Source organism: Glycine soja, chromosome 12, assembly GCF_004193775.1.
Source record: "Glycine soja cultivar W05 chromosome 12, ASM419377v2, whole genome shotgun sequence".
In the NCBI taxonomy this organism is placed as follows: Eukaryota; Viridiplantae; Streptophyta; class Magnoliopsida; order Fabales; family Fabaceae; genus Glycine; species Glycine soja.
Window position 1 is genome coordinate 27,331,923 of NC_041013.1, and position 19,499 is coordinate 27,351,421.

Consider the following 19,499-nt stretch of genomic DNA (forward strand, 5'->3'; position numbering starts at 1 on the left):
TGAATGTATATCGTGAAAAATTTACTTTCATTTTTCATAAGTAAATTAACAGAGTTTTCAATTAAAAATTAAAATTTTCACGATTTAGAGTGATGATATTGTAGCGACGAGGCGGATTGTTACAAACCCTACGAGATAAGGGGTATGATCCAGTCCTCGTTGTGCCCACGGGAAAATATTTATTTCCATCCCAGCGGGAAAACCATTCTCGTCTATAGGGTCCCATACAAGACAATTCGCGCAAGGACCCGCTTGCGATTCCAAATTGACACTCTTAGACATAGGGATGAATTTGATAAGAAGAAGATTAAAAAAAAAATAGAAAGACTAAACATAAACATCATAGTATATTTATTATAAAAAAAAGTTGATATATAATATGTTTATGATCTTTTATAATAATTATCTTATCCATTATATCTATTATAATTTTTTTAATGACATTATAAATTTTTGATTTGACAATACATAAAATTAAACTCATAAATAATTTGATTTATTTTTTCTTTCTATGTTATATAAGTTATGATTATAATTTTATTAATATATCAATGTAAATTATTTATATTATTAATCAATAAAAACTATAATAAATATAATTTTAAAAAATTATTTTAAAATTAATAATCTTATGATAATAATTTTTAATTAAATAAAAATCAAATAACATAAAATATTTTCTTGAATCTCTTTTCATTGCATGTAAAATACATATATGCATTCACATACGTATGGGGAAAAGTGAAAAATGGAAAAGATGGGCGCCGCCGCTCTTTGCCAGGCATACAGGGAATCATGGCATCAAAATTTATGTCCAACTAATGCCGTGTGTTGACTGTGGATTAAGTCATGTCACCGAATTTGAAAACCAATAATACATATTTGGATATAAAGTATAAGTACTTCTAAGATTTTTTTTTACTGAAAATATAAAATTTTTTCTGTTAAGAAACTTTCAAAAGCTGTTAAAGATTGTTTAGTCTTGCATCCATAGTTTATACCTTTTCTTTTATTTCTTCTTTTGTTCTCATTCAAATTCGCCTGTATTCTTTCTTATGGTATACTGTTGGTAAAATATCTCTCAACTTTCAAAGCCTCTCTTTATCCCTTAAACAAACAGACACGCACGGAGAGACAAATCCTACTACTAACTCTTGTTTATCTTAGTGTGTCATCACACTGTGGACGGTTCTGTGTCAAAACAAACCAACGATTTTGAAGGTTTGAGACAGCAACATGATGATGTTGCGGTTAGTCTATGCTCTTATCTTGGGGTTTGTGGCTTTGAATTGCTTGCAAGTGTTTGAAGAATCCAATGCTCAACGCATACCGCGAGATGAAGGTACGCTTCCGCGCTTTGTTTTGCTGTGGATTTTGTTGTTTAAAATTGGTTGGTTTGGTTGCTCGTGTATGCAGTTATTGGAACCACAAAAGAATTCTTTTGAAACTTGCTTTTCATAACTCAGCATAGAAGAAGAAACTGCCTTTTTGGCTTTAATTAACCACCCTTCTAACCGTTCTCACCTATGCAATAAAGATGAACATAGAAATTAGAAACTGAAAAAATTGAGGGTTTTGCATCATTTTCTCCTGTATACTTTGGATTAAACACAAGGGTCAAGGGTGTGTTGACTCTTTGCGTTTCTGAAACTTAGATTGTTCATGAAACTTTCAACGCTGTTTTTCCCATCTGGGTACTTTTGAATGTTATCAATGGATCATTTTCTTAGGTTTTGCATGTTACATTCTCAAATTGAATTCAATTTGGTTTACTCGGTCTCTTCTATTAATGTTGGATTCTTCATTATATCAAATTTTGCCTTTTTTATGAGATCATTTCAATTTGGGGTTTTTTCTTGTTGAGTTAATCGTCCCTTAGGAATGTTTTTTAGTGATCCCAAAACATTATGAACAATTGGTCCCCATTGATTGACACATCCCATGTGAGATGTTGGAAATCGCAATCACAAGGGTGGAGGACCACTCATGTGTTTATGTATTTATTTTTTTAACCTTTTGAATAAGGCCAATGTTTATAATATAGTCAATAAACTCAACGCTTGAATCATCCATCTGATATAATATCATATGGTTATAAGAACTTGGATAGATTATGTTCATGATTGATTTATTGAGAAGATATTTTATAATTATGGACCTTTTGTAGAGAATGCTTTTAACCAAATAGTGACATTTTCATTGACATGTGCCAGTCATGAAATTTGACAATACAACTGGGTTTGGTCAATTGGGGGTTAGCAGCAAATTTTCATTTTAACTATTGTTGTCACTGTTGAGAATGTCAAAAACAACTACAGAGTGGAGACAGTTCCACATTATTTATGGCAAAAGCAGAGGAAACAGAATAGCTCTGCTTTCATTTGCTGCAGCCCATACCTTGTACAGATAATTGGTTGGTGCTCTTTTTCATCTTACGATAGAAATTTGATTAAATAAAGTGTTTTAACTCATTTTTATGTTTTAGAAAAAATTCAAAATAGTTAGCACACATAAATATTTTTGAAACAGATTATACCGTTAGTAACATGAAACAGAAAAAAGAGCATCTAAACCAGAAGAAATATAGGGAGTCAAAATAGGTAAGGACATCCAACATATGTTTGTAGCTTAGTTTACCTAAGAGGGATGTATTGGATTAAGATTTCAAAGGATTTTAAAAGAATTTTTTATGATTAAAAAGTCTTGTGGTATTCAATCAAGACTTTTATAAAATATAAACAAATTTTGTGGTATTCAATTAAGATAATGAAGATTTTTTTTTCAGGGCAACAAAATCTGTTGGTATTCAATTGAGATTTTTTAACCAAATTTGTTTAGGAAATAAATTAGGCCAAAGTTTTTATAAAAGTTTATTTAGTTAAAAAGGTTAATTTTTTTTTTCTAAAAAGGGCTAAATATTTTTCATTTAGAAAGTCTTTTACATTTAAAAAGTTTATTTGCTGAGTTACATAAAAGATAAAAGATTTATTTTACATAAAAGTTAACAAAATAAAAGATAAATATCTCTAGGAGCATCTATTAGACATTTTACATAAAACGTAAATACTGTATAAAAAGGAATTTTTATACTGTGTATAATGGGTTTATAACAACTTACCAAAGGAATTTTTTCAAAATATTTTAAAATGTGACGATTTTTTTTATTACCGTGAATACTGTATAAAAAGTAGTCAAAATTCAAAACTACACGAACTAATGTTTTAATTTAACTTTACAAAATTATATTTTGCATATAGGCCTTATATTAAAATTATTTTTTGAATTGAGATTGATTTCTTTGCATCAATTTTAATTAATATCTAAATTTTATGTATGTATTTAAATATTATATATATATATATAAGGAATATAGGAAAAAATATATATGAAAATATTATTCATATATTATTACATTGGGACTCTTTTACTTTACTTTTACCCTAACCTCTTTGCTTTATCTTAGTGCGTGGACACTTCTTTCGGACGATGTTTTTTTTTCTTGAAAGGTACTTGCGGACGATGTTAACTACCCCTTGACTGTGCTATTTCTTAAATATTATGGATATATTAAGATTCTATGCTTCGTATTCACGATTTCATATATATTTAAGGTTTAATTATATAATTGATTCTTAATTATAATTAAAAGTTGAATTATTATTTTTTAATTATTAAAAAGTTTAATTGAATCCGTTAATCGTTACAAAATTTAATTATATTTTTAATTATTTAAAAATACTATAATTATGTTTTTTCCGTTAGTTGCATTAGTTTAATTGATAGATGTTTTTTAAATAGATATTTTTACATAATATAAAATTATATTTTTACATATTAACAATCAATGTAAAATATTGTCCTTTTAATATTAATATTAGTTATTTTGGAAACCTATGTAAAAATTTCTTACTTTACATATTTATTTTTGTCAATCACACCAAAACTGTCAAAAAGTATAGTATTTTTAATAATTAAAAATCTGATTGAACTGACAAAAAGTATAGTATTTTCGATCACACCAACAAAACTGACAAAAAGTATAATATTTTTAATAATTAAAAAATCTGATCGAACTTTTTAATAATTAAAAAATCTAATTAATTTTTAATTATAATTAAAAGAGTAATTATATAATTAAGCAGAGATTATTTGTGAAACTAATAAACAAAACAAAACCATGGACGGTAGTAATGATCCTGTCGGTTTTTCATGGGAAAAGAGTCATACATCTTCTTTGAACGAAAATTGAATTTCTTATATTCTATAGCCCACCATTCATGACTTCATTCAAAATAAAAGAAAAAAAAATGTTGCTAGTTGCAGTATTTTTTTGAAAGAATTTAAATGTTTTTCTTTTAAATTTATGATCAAATTCTATATTCTAAGAGCATCTTTCATAATAGTTCTTACATGAGTACTTAACTTTAAACAATGTTGTTTAACTTGTTTACCCATCAGAATAGTGACATGAAATTACTTATATAAATATTGTTGTTTATATAAATAATTATTGTTTAAAATATTTATATCATAAATAACATATTTTTAAGTATTAAAAGATCCATAAAATTAAGTTAAACACTCATTTTAACTACCTTAACATTAGAATGAATTTCTGTATAAATTATTTAAATCTATTTTGAATTATGAGGTCCGCAAAATTAACATATACAATCCATATGTGCATTGTAGATGCTCTAAAGGCTTCTTTTTAGGTTAAATTAGTTTTTTGTCCTCTAATTTATTATTTAGAATTAATTTGGGCTTTTATTTTTTTATTCAATTTAGTCCTCTAATTTTTAAAATTGATTTAATTTTATCTTTTAATTTGTTTTGTTCAATTTGGTTTTCTAATTTTTAAAATGAATTTTTTTAAAAATGTACACTTTTTAACCGTTTAAAATTACTTAATGACAATTTTGAACCGCCACAAAATATGATTTCTTACAATTTAAATTAGGGAGCCAAATTGAATCGATTTAAAAAAATTAGATGACCAAATTGAAATTCAAAAAAGAAAAACTAAAAGAATAAATTAAATCTAAAGAATAAATTAGGAGACTAAAAACTAATTTAACTTTTTTCTATTACAAGTGCTAATCAGTGTCTTAAGGCACTACTTAAACAACTTAAAAGTATAAATATTTTTATTGAGAGATAGAAAATTACGTTATCCATTATTTTTTTGCTCTCTTATCATTTTTATGCTAAATGTTTTCTACTTATAGTTTCTTATCTTTAGCAAGACTTTTCTGCTTTTCTCCTTATATATCCCTCAAGCTCTGTTAGAGATAATCTATTTATATAATTTTTATTTGGTTAACAGTTCAAGTTTCGTTCTTGGTCACGTTGATGCAGAACAGAATCTCCAGATTTCACAATATTAAGAAATTTTCCTGCACCACTCTCATGATCAATATGTTAAAATTGTAATTGTTGAAATATTGAATTAGTGCTATACTAGAAGTTGGGCATTAAAAAAAATGAAATCTTTACCAAAACGATGCATGCCTGCACATTGAAAAGCTTGAATTTTCTAATAGATCAAAAGGAGACAATTGAACCATATTGGATGTGGCTGCTTTTGCAGTGCATAGCGGTGTAGATTACTTAATTTTGGAGAACGAAGAGAATTATGATGGATGAGAGGAGTAATAAAAAATGGGAGAAGGGAGCGTGAGTTTTTTAATGATTTAATTAAAATCATTAGATTAAGTTCAAATGAATGGATGGAATTTTGGTGTCACTTTAATTTAACATCTTGGTGTTATTTGATCTTATCTCATTATTTAACCAGTTAAAAGTTTTGTGAAATTACAAGACCTGTACCAATATGATATGAGATGGTTGAAAGATAATATTTTCTGCTAAAACATATGGTTCGGCCGAGATATACTGGAAAAAAATAACCTGTCAAGCTTTTGACAACCAGAGTTGCAAGTTTTTAGCGTGAGATTGTTGAAATATGACTGGTCAATATCTAGAATTTACCAAAAGTGACAAATTGACAATGTTAACAATTTAAAATTATATTAAAGAGTTGGTGAAAAATAATGTTTAGATTAACGTTTGATTTGTCATGAGTAAGATATAGTCATACACTTCAATCAATTTTGGTTAAGTAAGAGAATAATTTTATTAGCGGTCAACTTTTTCTTTTCCAAATTGGCGGTCAACTTTTGTTAATGATGAATCCGTGATATAACATTTTGAGTCTTTGATGAACAAATAAAACTTATCGCTAAGATGCATGAGATCAAAACATGAGAAATGCACTGAGCACATTCTTTTTATAATTTTTTTTATGCTCTCTTTATTATTAATTAAAATTTATTAAAATTATAAAATTGTGAGTTTCAAATATAACTTAAGAATTTTTTTTGATAATTTTATAATTTTTAATAATTTTAATCAATAAAAGTATGTTAAAAAATGTGTTAGAAAGTGTTTTCTGACAACTATTATCGATACTTAAATGAATTGGGGTTTATGCTTTTTAAGGTTTAACTAATTTTTAGAAGAAACACAAGTTGACGGGAACAAATTCAACGGTAAGTGAAGTCTAGAATAAATTTTAAAATAATTTTAAATAAAAAAGTTATATATTAAACTCTTTGGTCAATGTGATCTTTTTTGTCTTAAAAGAACTATTGACAAATAATTTTTTATTAATGAATTTAAAACTTTAGCTTTAGTTAGTTTATACTTCGGCAATCCTACAATTAAGTGGCTAAGAAGACAATTGATTTGTGTTGTGTTGTGTTGCAGTGAAAGCACTACAAGCAATATCGGATAAACTAGAGAACGTGAATTGGAAAGTCACAGAACGTTACTGCATAGAGGATGGAGGCTTCAATGGCAAGATTAATATAGACAATGACATCGTAAGGAATGTCACATGCGATTGCACTTTCCAAAATAAATCAGTTTGCCATGTTGATAAGATGTACGTTTTCTTCTGCGTATTTTGTACAGTTTCTATATGAACTTTGCCTAGAATATTTTCTCGAAATCAAACAGTTGTAAAAGTAGAAAAAGGAAAAAGATAAATGTCCACCCCATTTTGGGGTGGATGGAGGAGAGAGATACATAGAAAATTAAGATGAAAATGAGTTGTGAGGAAGTGGGTTGTATGATAATCAGATAAAGCAATTTTATTTATTTATTTATTTAGTGAGACATTTAAGTAATGAGTAGTTTCTAAATGCTTAACCAAGCACCTGTTATAAGTACTTACATGAGAGGTTCAAATAAACTCTGGCTCAACATTTCGTAACATTCACATTCTCTTCTGTAAAAGAAAAGCATTCACATTTTCTTCGATCTTATATTAATAAAATTCATTCGAAGGTCATCTCTTTAAGTTATTAATCTATTTTTCTTTATGGGATACTAATACCATAGTTTGGCGATGATAGCTTTCTGAAGGGTCAAAATATATCAGGAGTTTTCCCCAGTGAATTTGGAAATCTCACACAACTGAAAGAACTGTAAGTGATTGTAAATATTTTTTTTCCTGTATTTTTTCTTGTGTGTGGCCATAAATGTTGTCACTGTCATATAAAATGTTGATTATAGCTATGTAACATTACTGTTGTAGTCACAAGTCAAAACTGCGCTTGCAATATGGGACACATCTCCCGTGACTTTCTTCTCAAACTTTCTTTTTCTAAATCATGTGTGAAAATATAAAGTTGTTATAGCAGGATTGTATAGTTATGGCATTATTTTAACATTTATATGTATTTTAGACCTGTTATATTTGTTTATGTGAATGTGAAAAATTAACAATAAGAACTTTTATACCTTGTGCAGTGATCTCACTCGCAACTATCTCAGTGGCTCACTTCCAACAAATTTTTCTCCCAACTCCCTGGTCGTTTTGTAAGTCTTCCATTACCTTTCTTTTGTGTTTTTTGTCCAGCTCTTTCAATGAGGCATGCCTTTGATATTGTGTTAATTGTTATTGACCCTTTCTCCTACAAGCCTAAGCAGTCTTACAAATGGTTTTATATCTAGCAATTTCTTAACTCAGAAACGTTCTTTGAGGGATAAAAGTTCACTTAATTTTGCATAAGTAGGCTTTCATTATTTTCCATGTTTTCTTATTTGAAATGATCAATGTACAACTCACTGTGGTTCAGGTCCCTTCTGGGAAACCGACTAAGTGGACGAATTCCCACAGAAATCGGTGATATTGCTAGTCTTGAGGAACTGTAAGTGCTGGAGGAATCTAATTTTTATATTGATAAATGGTTGATATTGAAGATTGGATACTTGAATGATGATGTTGGTATTCATGTTTATAGGGTCTTAGAATGTAATCAACTTGAAGGCCCACTTCCACCTAGTTTTGGAAATTTGAGCAAGTTGAAGAGACTGTAAGACTCTTTCTTTCGAGTCCTTTTCATTTAATATATATAATCAATTTTAATAATTCACTTTTCTGTATTGACGTCCATAAATTACCTACTATTTTTTTATTTTGCGGAAGGCTAATTTTTTTAATTATTTTATACAAATTTGCAGGCTTCTTTCTGCAAATAATTTTACAGGGACCATACCAGAAACATATAGCAAACTAAAGAATCTCACTGAGTTGTGAGTAACATAAACTGATACAAATGTTCCTTTCAGTTTTTATTTTATTTTATTTTATTTTATTTCATATCTCTGTTAAATTCTAAAATTATTCATTGCATTTTCTGCAGTAGGATAGATGGAAGCAGTTTATCTGGACCAATACCCAGTTTCATTGGGAACTGGACCAATCTTATCAGACTGTGAGCATACATTTAGAACCATGCATTACTTTTTTCTTGTTAGAGGAAAACAAATTATATATTTTATATCATGCTTAATGTAAGACTAAAATGTGTTCCATTAGTATAGTTTAGTTATAGTTGATGTTAGTTAAGTCAGTTAAAAACAGTAAGAATATTATGATATTCTCGTCTGTATCTGTATTGGTATAAAGGTTTTAGAAAACAAAAAGTAAAAACTATGCATAAAGCAATTAAGAGCATTCAAAGTGTTCATAAAGTGAAATGTAAGAAATGGATGCGACATGAGACAGTTACCATTTGCTTCCTTGTTAACTTTCTTTCTATTTTCTGATTAGATGTTATGTTTTTGATAGGGATTTGCAGGGAACAAATATGGAAGGCCCGATTCCTCCCACTATATCTCAGTTGAAACTTTTGACTGAATTGTGAGGACTTGCTTCTTTCAAGAATATTCCTGAATTGGTGCATTTTATCTCGTGCATATTGTGCAATGTTCATGGAACATTTCTTGTTTCATTGATGAACATTTCTGTATCAGGAGAATAACTGATTTGAATGGTGGACCAAGTATGACATTTCCTGATCTGAAGAATTTGACAAAATTGAAACGACTGTGAGTTGAAACATCATCAACTACTTTTGTGAAGAACTATAAGATTCATTTGGGCTTACAGTGAAGTGGTATATTTCTGTGACTCAGGGAATTGAGAAATTGCTTAATCACGGGTTCTATTCCAGGTTACATTGGAGAAATGGCAAACTTGGCTACTTTGTAAGTTTCATCAATAGGGTATTCAGCTCATGTTTTCTTTTTCGCATCATTTTTTCAACCATTTAAGGTTTTCTCCTCATTTCTGCACTCCAATCATTTTAAGTGTGCACTCCATCTTAAAATTGTTTATATAATAATAGTTCTAAATGTTTGAAGAGGCACTCCATTTTGTACTGTTAATCTCTTGTTTTATTTCCCCTAATTCGTTTCAAAGGGTTTACCTTCATTAGAAAATGTTTACGTATTACTTAAATTTAAAGATTATTATAGTATTTCCAACTATTTTTTGTGAACTAATTCTGTTGGTTGTCTTCATCACTCATTTTTATGTTCTCATCTTGGGGGTTGTTGTGATAATGGTTTTCAAGGTTATTTTTAACACTATTGAACTAACTCATCCCCGTGAGATAAAAAAGATTGTCTATCCTTTATTTTGGGTAATTTGGAACATAGTTTTTTGTATGACAATAGTGTGATACATAATCAATAAACTTGTACTAATCCTTTTGGTAGGAGTAATTTGTAGAAAATAATATCCATAATATTGTTATGCTGTGCGTATGTGTTTTCACATGGCACTGAAAATGACTAGTTTCAAAATAGAAGCTTGAAAAGATTCCCAATATTTTGTTCTTAGGATTTGATGTATCAGGTATATGTCCATGACTCGTGATTCATTACCTCTTCATCATGACTATCTTGTTTTTCTTACAGAGACCTAAGCTTTAACATGTTGACTGGTTCGGTCCCAGATTCAATACAAAAATTGGATAACCTAGACTACTTGTAAGTGAACATTCCATTTCCTGACCAGAAGATTAACCAAAAGGATCTCTCTCTCTCTCTCTCTCTCTCTCTCTGTATATATATATATATATATATATATATATATAGAAAATTGGTTGCTTCTTATTTATTGAATTGATGCAGGTTCCTAACAAATAATTCTCTAAGCGGACCAATTCAGGACTGGATACTGAGCTTCAAGAATAATATGTTAGCATATTTTATTCATTGCGTTTTCTCTAATTTCATAATTTAGAACCTTTACAGAATTACACCATATACTATATTATTGATACAATGATACTAATTCTTCCAGTTCTTTCTCGTGACTAATCTTGAGTAGTAATTTAATGATGAAAAATTAAATTGAATCTTACCATATGTTTCTCTTTCAGAGATCTATCTTACAACAATTTTACAAACTCTTCTGCAACTAGCTGTCAGCTCTTGGATGTGTAAGGTTCTCTTTGTCTAGCAATATATAGGTATTTCTTTCAGCTATGCCAATACTAACCTTTTACTATAACTGAACAGGAACTTGGCTTCAAGCCATTTTTCTTCAGCAGTAACTTCGGCGTCGTAAGCTTATAGCTTATTTTCCACTTGATTTATCACCATTGCATCATATCTGTTGAAACTAACTATATCATTTTGTAGAACTTTTTGTTTGAAGAGGGACCTTCCTTGTGCAGAAAAACCCCAATGTGAGTGCGCACTTAGTAAAAATTTTTTTTGGCAGATTGCACTTTTGGTCTCCTTACTATTGTCATTTCTCAAATTTGGTCCCCTTATTTTTTAACTTTTTCTGTGAATTTGATCTTTCACTATTATAATTGTGCAATTTTAATCCATCCATTAACTTGAAATCCAATATTTAATAGAAATGCTGACATGACAATGCAGAAAAATGTCACGTCTGTAGTGGATGTGCTAACTTAGCTGTTAGGATATAAGGAGAAGGAAAAGTTAGTTAACATAGTTAGACTATTAATAAGTTAGTTAGTTAGTTAGAAGAGTTTATTAGATATAAATAGGGATAAAAGGATAGGGGAGATTCAGATTTGGATAATTTGTAATTGAGCATTAGTTCTTCGTGAAAAAAGAAATCCTTTGTGAAGGGGAAATCCTTGGAACAAAGTTTTCTCTCCTATATTTAGTTCTTTTCTTACTATTCAATAAAATCTATCTTTTCTTTCCCATTATGATTCTTGGCTCCTAAAAATTGGTTTGACCGATTGCACGATGGAGAACAAAGTCAGCGCTTTGGAGAAATTGGCCGGCGAGCATGGAAAGGTGATTACAGACTTGAAAAAAAATATGGATCTCATAAAAGAAAGATTGTTGGACATGAGGCAAATCAAGGAATTACTTCTTGAATTCAAGAAAGGAAAGACACCTTCAGATGGTGGGGAAAACTCAGTCAACAAAGACAAGAATCCTGAAGAGGAGAATAGTGATAATAACGGATCTAGTGAGAAAGAGGAATCCAATTCTTGTAGGTTGTACCATCATCCTTGAAAAGTCATCAATTCAGAGTTGAAGCATCGACAACTAAAAAGTTTAGAAAACGCTCTTGAGGTTAAAAAGGAGGAAATCATCGAGGAGGAGCAACCCTCTGAAATCAAGATCAAGAAAACCATTGAGGAAATTAAAGAGATAAAACAGATGCTACAATTGTTGATCAAGAAAAAGGGTCTTGAGTTGGAAAAAGAGGACAAACAACCCATGCTGACAGTATCAACTTTGCAGTTGGGTGTGTGGGTAACAAATTCACAACAAGACAGCGATTTAGTAAAAGCTCTTGAGGGTTCTGCCAATGAGAGAATTGAAGCCATCAGTGGGGAGGAGCTTGGTGTCAAAGACAGACTCGAAAATCGTTGAGGTCAAGGTGGTAGAGGAGATCATAGGGGAAGAGCCTGAGAATTTGTAGCAGAAAATACAGGAACAAGAAGGGGATCTCACAATTATCATCACAAGATCTTATTCTTGCGTAGTAAATGTTATTGGGAAAAACCCAAGTTTCACATCGGCTGGAGACAAGACAAAGATAGAATGCAAGCTCACATACGACCCTTAATGGGTCGTCATCATCAGAGCTACAACTTTTCAAGGAGAGGGATGGGTCTTCTTTGTTGACAAAGCTAAGGAATTTTGTCATGTAAGCTAAACCACTAAACACCAACCCACTGGAAACAACTAGTAAATCATTGTCTAAGATGCTAAGGGCAATAAAGTCATTACAGGGAATCTGGAACTGCTTTGTAGCAGTTCCCAATGAGAAGAGAAATTCAAAGCTAGAATCTACTCATTTGGAAAAGGCCAAAGAACTTTATACCAGAGTTCTGATTCAACATTCTTCTAATTTATAGGCTGCCAATGGTGCTGGGGTAGTCTTAGCAGAAAAGGGCCATTTTTATGTGTCAAAGGATATCTTTGCACATGTTCAAGAAGCTTCCAGTGGGTTTGCAATGCAAAAGTTTTCAGCATCAACACTATTAAAGGCAAAGAGAACTGCAAACGAGCTGAGCGTGAATAGCAGAGCAGCAAGTAGGACAAAGACAAGAACTTACTCATTAGGTTACATACATTGCCGAGGAAGCCTAGCGAAAGGTTGAAGAAGAAAGGAAATTTCAAATGGAAAGAAAAAAACTCGAGGAAGTGTGTCATTTCAGTTTTCAAATTCCAACCTTGAGGACAACGTTGATTTTTAGGAAGGGTGTATTGTTAGGATATAAGGAGAATGGAAAGTTAGTTAGCATAGTTAGACTAATAATAAGTTAGTTAGTTAGAGGGGTTTATTAGATATAAATAAGGGAAGAAGGATAGGAGAGATTCAGATTTGGATAATTTGTTATGGACCAGCAGCTCTTTGTGAAGGGAAAATTGTTAGCACCCATGCTACTAGTTTTAGAGGAACCAGAACCTCTAGATAAAGAGGGAAAAGGCACAGAGAAAGAAAGACACAAGAGGAGTAATGGTATAATTTTCATTGATTTCCTTGCTTGTTATTTACATATATATAGGCTTCCTGTAACAGCAAATGATTCTAGAATGTTTTGAAATAACAGAATTTGTTAGTGCTGTCTCCCTAAGGCAGACAACATCAAGCAAGGATATTCCTGATTCGTGGTGTCTTTGCTGATTCACCAATCTTCCTCAGATGTAGTCACTGAGGTAAGATGGTTTAACAATCTTTCTCTTGGGTTTTGCTTCTTCTCGCACCCCCTGATTTGCTATTCTGACCTCTGGTTCTGCTGGTGTTGCCTCTGTTTCTGAGTCCCTAACAAAAATCCTTGGAGCCTGGAGAAGAGTTTTCTCTCTTATGTTTGTTCTTTTCTTACTATTCAATAAAATCTATCTTGTCTTTCCCATTCTGATTCTTGGCTCCTAACATTAGCACTACAGTAGAGTGCAACATCAACATTTTTGTTAAATATTCAATGTCAAGTTATCAGATGAACCCACATAGCACAATTAAAATAGTGGAGGATCAAATTCGTAAATGAAAAAAATGGAGGGACCAAATTTGAGAAATGATGATAAATAAGGGACTAAATCTGTAATTAAGACAAAATGTTTACATACAGTAGAATAATTTTGTGAATAAAGCTGTGTGATTGTTTTTGTTAAGATTAACTTCTGAGATTTTCACTGTCTTGCAGACAAGTCATTGTTCATAAACTGTGGAGGAGATCAAGGGGTGTTTGAAGGCAATAACTATTTTGGTGACCTCCAGCAAAATGGGATTTCAAACTTTGTTCTTAGAAATGAAGCACAATGGGCTTATAGCAGCACAGGAGTATATTTGGGAAATGCTGATGCTGGTTTTATAGCACAAAATACGTTTTCTTTGAATATTACGGGTCCAGATTACTACCAAAATGCTCGCCTTTCCCCTCTGTCGCTTAACTACTATGGCCTTTGTCTTCCAAAGGGCAATTATAAAGTGAAGCTCCATTTTGCTGAGATAATGTTTTCTAATGATCAGACTTTTAGCAGTCTAGGAAGGCGCATATTTGATGTGTCAATTCAAGTGAGTGTTGACGCAAAATACTTTGTTACTTTGTTTTGGTCCATTCTTACATTTTTGTCGTATTTCATATCTGGTATTCGAGTAAAACAAAAGTTCAGAATTAAAGATAGAAATTCTCAATGCTGCATCTTCGCAGGGTATTAGATATTTGAAAGATTTTAATATTATGGAAGAAGCTGGTGGAGTTGGAAAGAACATCACTAAGGAATTTGATGTTGATGTTGATGATGGCACCTTGGAAATCCACTTATACTGGGCAGGGAAAGGAACTACTGCCATTCCTGATAGAGGTGTATATGGACCTCTTATATCTGCTATCGAGATGATACCAAGTAAGTGTTATTATTATTTGTTCTTTCAATTACCATGTTATGTCATGTTCTATAAGCATTTCTACTTTGTTCTAGACTTTGAGAATCCTTCAAAAGGACTGTCTACTGGAGTCATTGTTGGAATTGTTGCTGCATCTTGTGGGCTTGTCATATTGATACTGGTTCTCCTTTGGAAGATGGGTTTCATTTGTAAGAAAGATACAACAGATAAAGGTAAGACTCAAATCCAAAATAAAAGTGCTTAGTTGCTGCTCTTGTAAATTGCTTTCTGTTAATAAAAGAATATACATTTACAGTGTATGATTTATCCAAATATATTATATTAAGACATTAAATTTACTTTGAAGTTCCAAAATGATGACAAATTTAAAAGAAAATGTGGATTTAGGTTCGTTGTCGTTGCAAATATTTGTTGCTTTCTCTATATTTTCTCTTTGTGTGTCTCCTTTCTCCTCCCCCCACCCCTCTTATTTGTTGATTTTATAATAGAATAGTGATTTTATTTACAAATCTTCCCTGCTGCAGAACTTCTAGAATTGAAAACGGGTTATTTCAGCTTAAGACAAATTAAAGCAGCTACTAATAACTTAGACCCTGCAAATAAGATAGGTGAAGGAGGATTTGGGCCTGTATACAAGGTAAACAAACTTAATCATCAGATATAATCCGAATATGATTTCAAAGCATCGGGGTATGCCACTTATCCCACAATACTTTTATAAAAACATAATGCCGATGCCATGGTTTAATCACAGGGTGTGTTGTCAGATGGTCATGTGATTGCTGTTAAGCAGCTCTCCTCCAAATCGAAACAAGGGAACCGTGAATTTGTCAATGAAATTGGAATGATATCTGCTTTGCAGCATCCAAATCTGGTGAAGCTTTATGGCTGTTGCATTGAAGGAAACCAGTTGCTACTAATATATGAATACATGGAGAACAACAGTCTTGCTCATGCACTTTTTGGTAAATGCTTTACGGGCAACGAATACCTTGTGTTTGTGTGTAGGTTTCTGCTTCAAAATTAATATATAACAGAAAAAATCTTCTTTCCTTCCCCCCACATTTCCCGTAGGTGAACAAGAGCAGAAGCTGCACTTGGATTGGCCCACAAGAATGAAGATCTGTGTGGGGATAGCAAGGGGATTGGCTTATCTTCATGAGGAGTCAAGGTTGAAAATAGTACACAGGGACATTAAGGCAACCAATGTCTTACTTGACAAGGATCTGAATGCCAAGATCTCTGACTTTGGTTTAGCTAAGCTTGATGAAGAAGAGAATACTCATATCAGTACACGTATAGCTGGAACAATGTTAGTACTGTGACACATCTATTAGCTTGCATCCAGGATTTAGATCATAAATAGATGATATTTTATAAGTAGCATAAAAAACCAAGAGTCCAAGACTTGGTTCATACTTAGTTGATAGTATTTCATTATTAATTTTATTAGCTTAAACAATTGGCTTGCACTGCTGTCCACAATTTGTCTCCTGCATGAAGTTATAATCAATTAAATAATCCTAGGAATACTTATGTTTCATTGTTTTGTGAAATCGCTGACTATTGGTTACTACATGTCTTAATAGTGGTTACATGGCTCCAGAATATGCTATGAGAGGTTACTTGACGGATAAAGCAGATGTATATAGCTTTGGAGTTGTAGCTTTAGAGATTGTCAGTGGAAAAAGCAACACAAAATACAGGCCAAAGGAGGAGTTTGTATATCTTCTAGATTGGGTAAGTTGAACTCTTGTAGTTTTGTGATGATAACCAGAAGCAATGTGTGGGAGCATTTGCATTCAATACTTTTGCCATGTTTATCTGAGTCTTATCCCATTTCTATATGGCTAAGCATATGCCAACTATATCTCTGGCAACAAAAGCTCATTTTCAAAATCACAGAGAAATATAGAATTACAAATTGAGAGATAAGATAAATGATATTTATTAAAGTAAAGGATTTATTACTTTTTGCTAATCGTTTTTTTTTTTATCTTTCGCAAATGATCTTGTGTTTGGATTATATTTATGGTTTGGTTAAATTTCTATTTGTAGGCATATGTTCTCCAAGAGCAAGGAAACCTTCTGGAATTGGTGGATCCAAATCTTGGTTCAAAATACTCCCCAGAGGAGGCCATGAGAATGCTGAGCTTGGCACTCTTATGTACCAATCCATCTCCCACTCTTAGACCAACCATGTCATCTGTAGTGAGCATGCTTGAAGGAAAAATTCCAATCCAAGCGCCGATAATCAAGCGCAGTGAGAGCAACCAAGATGTAAGATTTAAAGCCTTCGAATTGCTATCACAAGACAGCCAAACTCTTGTTTCTTCCGCATACTCACAAGAAAGTATGAAGCAAAGACACATATCAGAAGATGGACCATGGGTTGACTCCTCCATATCTCTTCCAAGTGGAGATGATTATTCTTCAACCAGTAAACTTGTTTAAGATTCACTTGATGTGTGACTTCATTAAAAAAATTAAAGAGGACTACTAAACGTTAAATTCCAGTTCTTTTTTGTAGGAGATAAATTTGCAGCACAGAGAGATAGCACCTACAATATACTTATCTAATAGCATATACTCTTCAACGCGTTTTCAACACATTCTTTTATAATCTTTATTAAAAATTGCAAAATTATGTGAGACTAGTTAGAAGGAGTGTTGAATCCACATGATTTCATGAGTTTAAATAAATTAGTATAATAACCCGTGCAATGCACGAGAGTATATTAAAAATATCAATATATAATAATAAATTTTAAATTTATAATATAAAAATATTAATGACGTTCATGTTTTTAAATTTAATTTAAATTTTAAATTTATATTTAACTTAAAGTTGTGTTGACAAATATGAATAATTAATTATTTAATTCATTAATGGAAATAAATAGTAATATTATATTATGCACATTATATACTTCAAATTATGAACATTATACTAAAAATATCTTATTAATTTATAACTTATTGTTAAAAAATTATTAACATAATTTTAATATTAATTTTACTTCATATATAATATTCAATCCTTGTATAAAATAATGCCCATGATTATAAATTTATATTCTATCCTATTTAATAATGCCTATCAATTTTAAATTACACTTAACAAAATTAGTCTCTTAAAATAGATTGACATCAATTACTAAATTGTATAAAAAAAATTAATTGATTATCCTAGAAAAACATTTGAATGCTATCAGTCAAAGTATAAAATAAAATATTTATACTTTTTAAATTGATTATCCTGTCAGAGATTTTGTATCTTTAAATTGTTTTAATTAATATTCAATTTTTTTAATTAACATTGAATGTAACAATATATATTCGTACCGCATTGGTTCTTTTTTCAATTAAAATTAATTTTCAAAACAATTTACAGTTGATACTTTCTTAATATCTTTTTTTAACTTTAATTAACTTTAAATGGTTATATTTTAATGTTTTGAAAGCTGATATAAACACCCAGACTTATCTCAACCACATCTAGACTTCTGTCCAATTTCAATACCAGATTAGTTGATATAAACACCCACACACACACCAACCACCAAATAAATAGAACCTCTCCAAAACGACCAAGCCTCATCTCCTCCAAGAGTAAAATACTAGCAATCTGATTCTACACACTTATATTCCACTATTAGCATATAGCACTCTGATTTCATTTTCTTAAACATTTTAATCAGAACGCAAATGAAAATTTTAGTTAACTAATTGGTCAAAATTATTTTATTTGTTGAATTGTTTTAATTAATTCTAAAAAAAATTAATTAATTTTAAAAATAATGAATAAAAACAAACAATTTTGAGTCAAAGTTTAATTTACATGAAAAAGATAAAAACAAACATATAATAATTACTTTCCGACAATTTGGGTTATATTTCATAAACTTAGAGATTGATTTAGACCAAATTTGTCTAATAATAGGCCATACCAATTATTAGGCAACATATATTCATTTTCAAATCACTTTCATCGGGATTCTAATTGATTATAATTTCTCTAATTAGACAAATATTTTTTTATCCGTAATTAGACAAATATATTCAAATTCAATTAATTCATCCTTAATTTCTTTCAAGTGAATCAATTAATTCATCTTTAATTTTTTTTTCAATTTTTATGATTTTAGTTTATTTTTTTATCGTATTGAATCTTTTTTATTAATTATAAGTAAATAAAAAAAATATTTAAGTATGAATAATCACTATTAAGTACAACTTATATGAGTATGAATAAATTATCAATTTTATATAAAAAATAATTACAGAACAACTAATATCTAAGTAAAATTAATAATAAATCCAAATTTAAATACAAATATTTGCATTTAATTATTAATTACAACAATAAATTAAAACTAACAACATTGACCAATTAAAAACTATTTAAAACACAAAACTAATATTGGCCAATTAAAAGCACAAACAATTTGGAGTCAAATTTTAATTTACATGAAAAAGATAGAAACAAACACATAAATTAATTTCAACGTAAAAAACAGATAAATTAATTTTAATATATTATCAAGTGATTAAATTTAAATTAATTAGGTGAAAATTTCTAATCTGCTTAGATAAAAAAGAAAAAGAAGCTTGAATGAATTTGAGCAAGATACTATAAAGAAAAAATGTATCCATATTAAAATTAAAGGAATAATGAATTAGAGCTAGATGTACAAATACTATAATTTTCATAATAGATCATTCTCAATTAAACTATATTTATTACAAATTCTGACATATATCCATAAAATCCGTATATGTTTGACTT

At 30.2% G+C, this 19,499-nt stretch overlaps 1 protein-coding gene across 1 annotated transcript; it reads left to right on the forward strand.

Moving 5' to 3' along the window:
* The first annotated feature begins 978 nt into the window (after nt 1-978).
* On the forward strand, nt 979-17,322 carry LOC114378537 (probable LRR receptor-like serine/threonine-protein kinase At1g53430). The gene is made up of 24 exons (XM_028337154.1): nt 979-1,342; nt 6,769-6,946; nt 7,419-7,490; nt 7,816-7,884; nt 8,145-8,216; nt 8,310-8,381; nt 8,530-8,601; nt 8,712-8,783; nt 9,140-9,211; nt 9,325-9,399; nt 9,487-9,558; nt 10,273-10,344; nt 10,489-10,554; nt 10,740-10,799; nt 10,879-10,923; nt 11,002-11,048; nt 14,007-14,377; nt 14,514-14,709; nt 14,785-14,922; nt 15,235-15,347; nt 15,465-15,675; nt 15,785-16,022; nt 16,300-16,450; nt 16,769-17,322. Exons 1-24 carry the CDS (start codon nt 1,237-1,239, stop codon nt 17,162-17,164), a joined length of 3,036 nt encoding a protein of 1,011 aa, XP_028192955.1. The 5' UTR covers nt 979-1,236; the 3' UTR covers nt 17,165-17,322.
* Nucleotides 17,323-19,499: the final 2,177 nt, after the last annotated feature.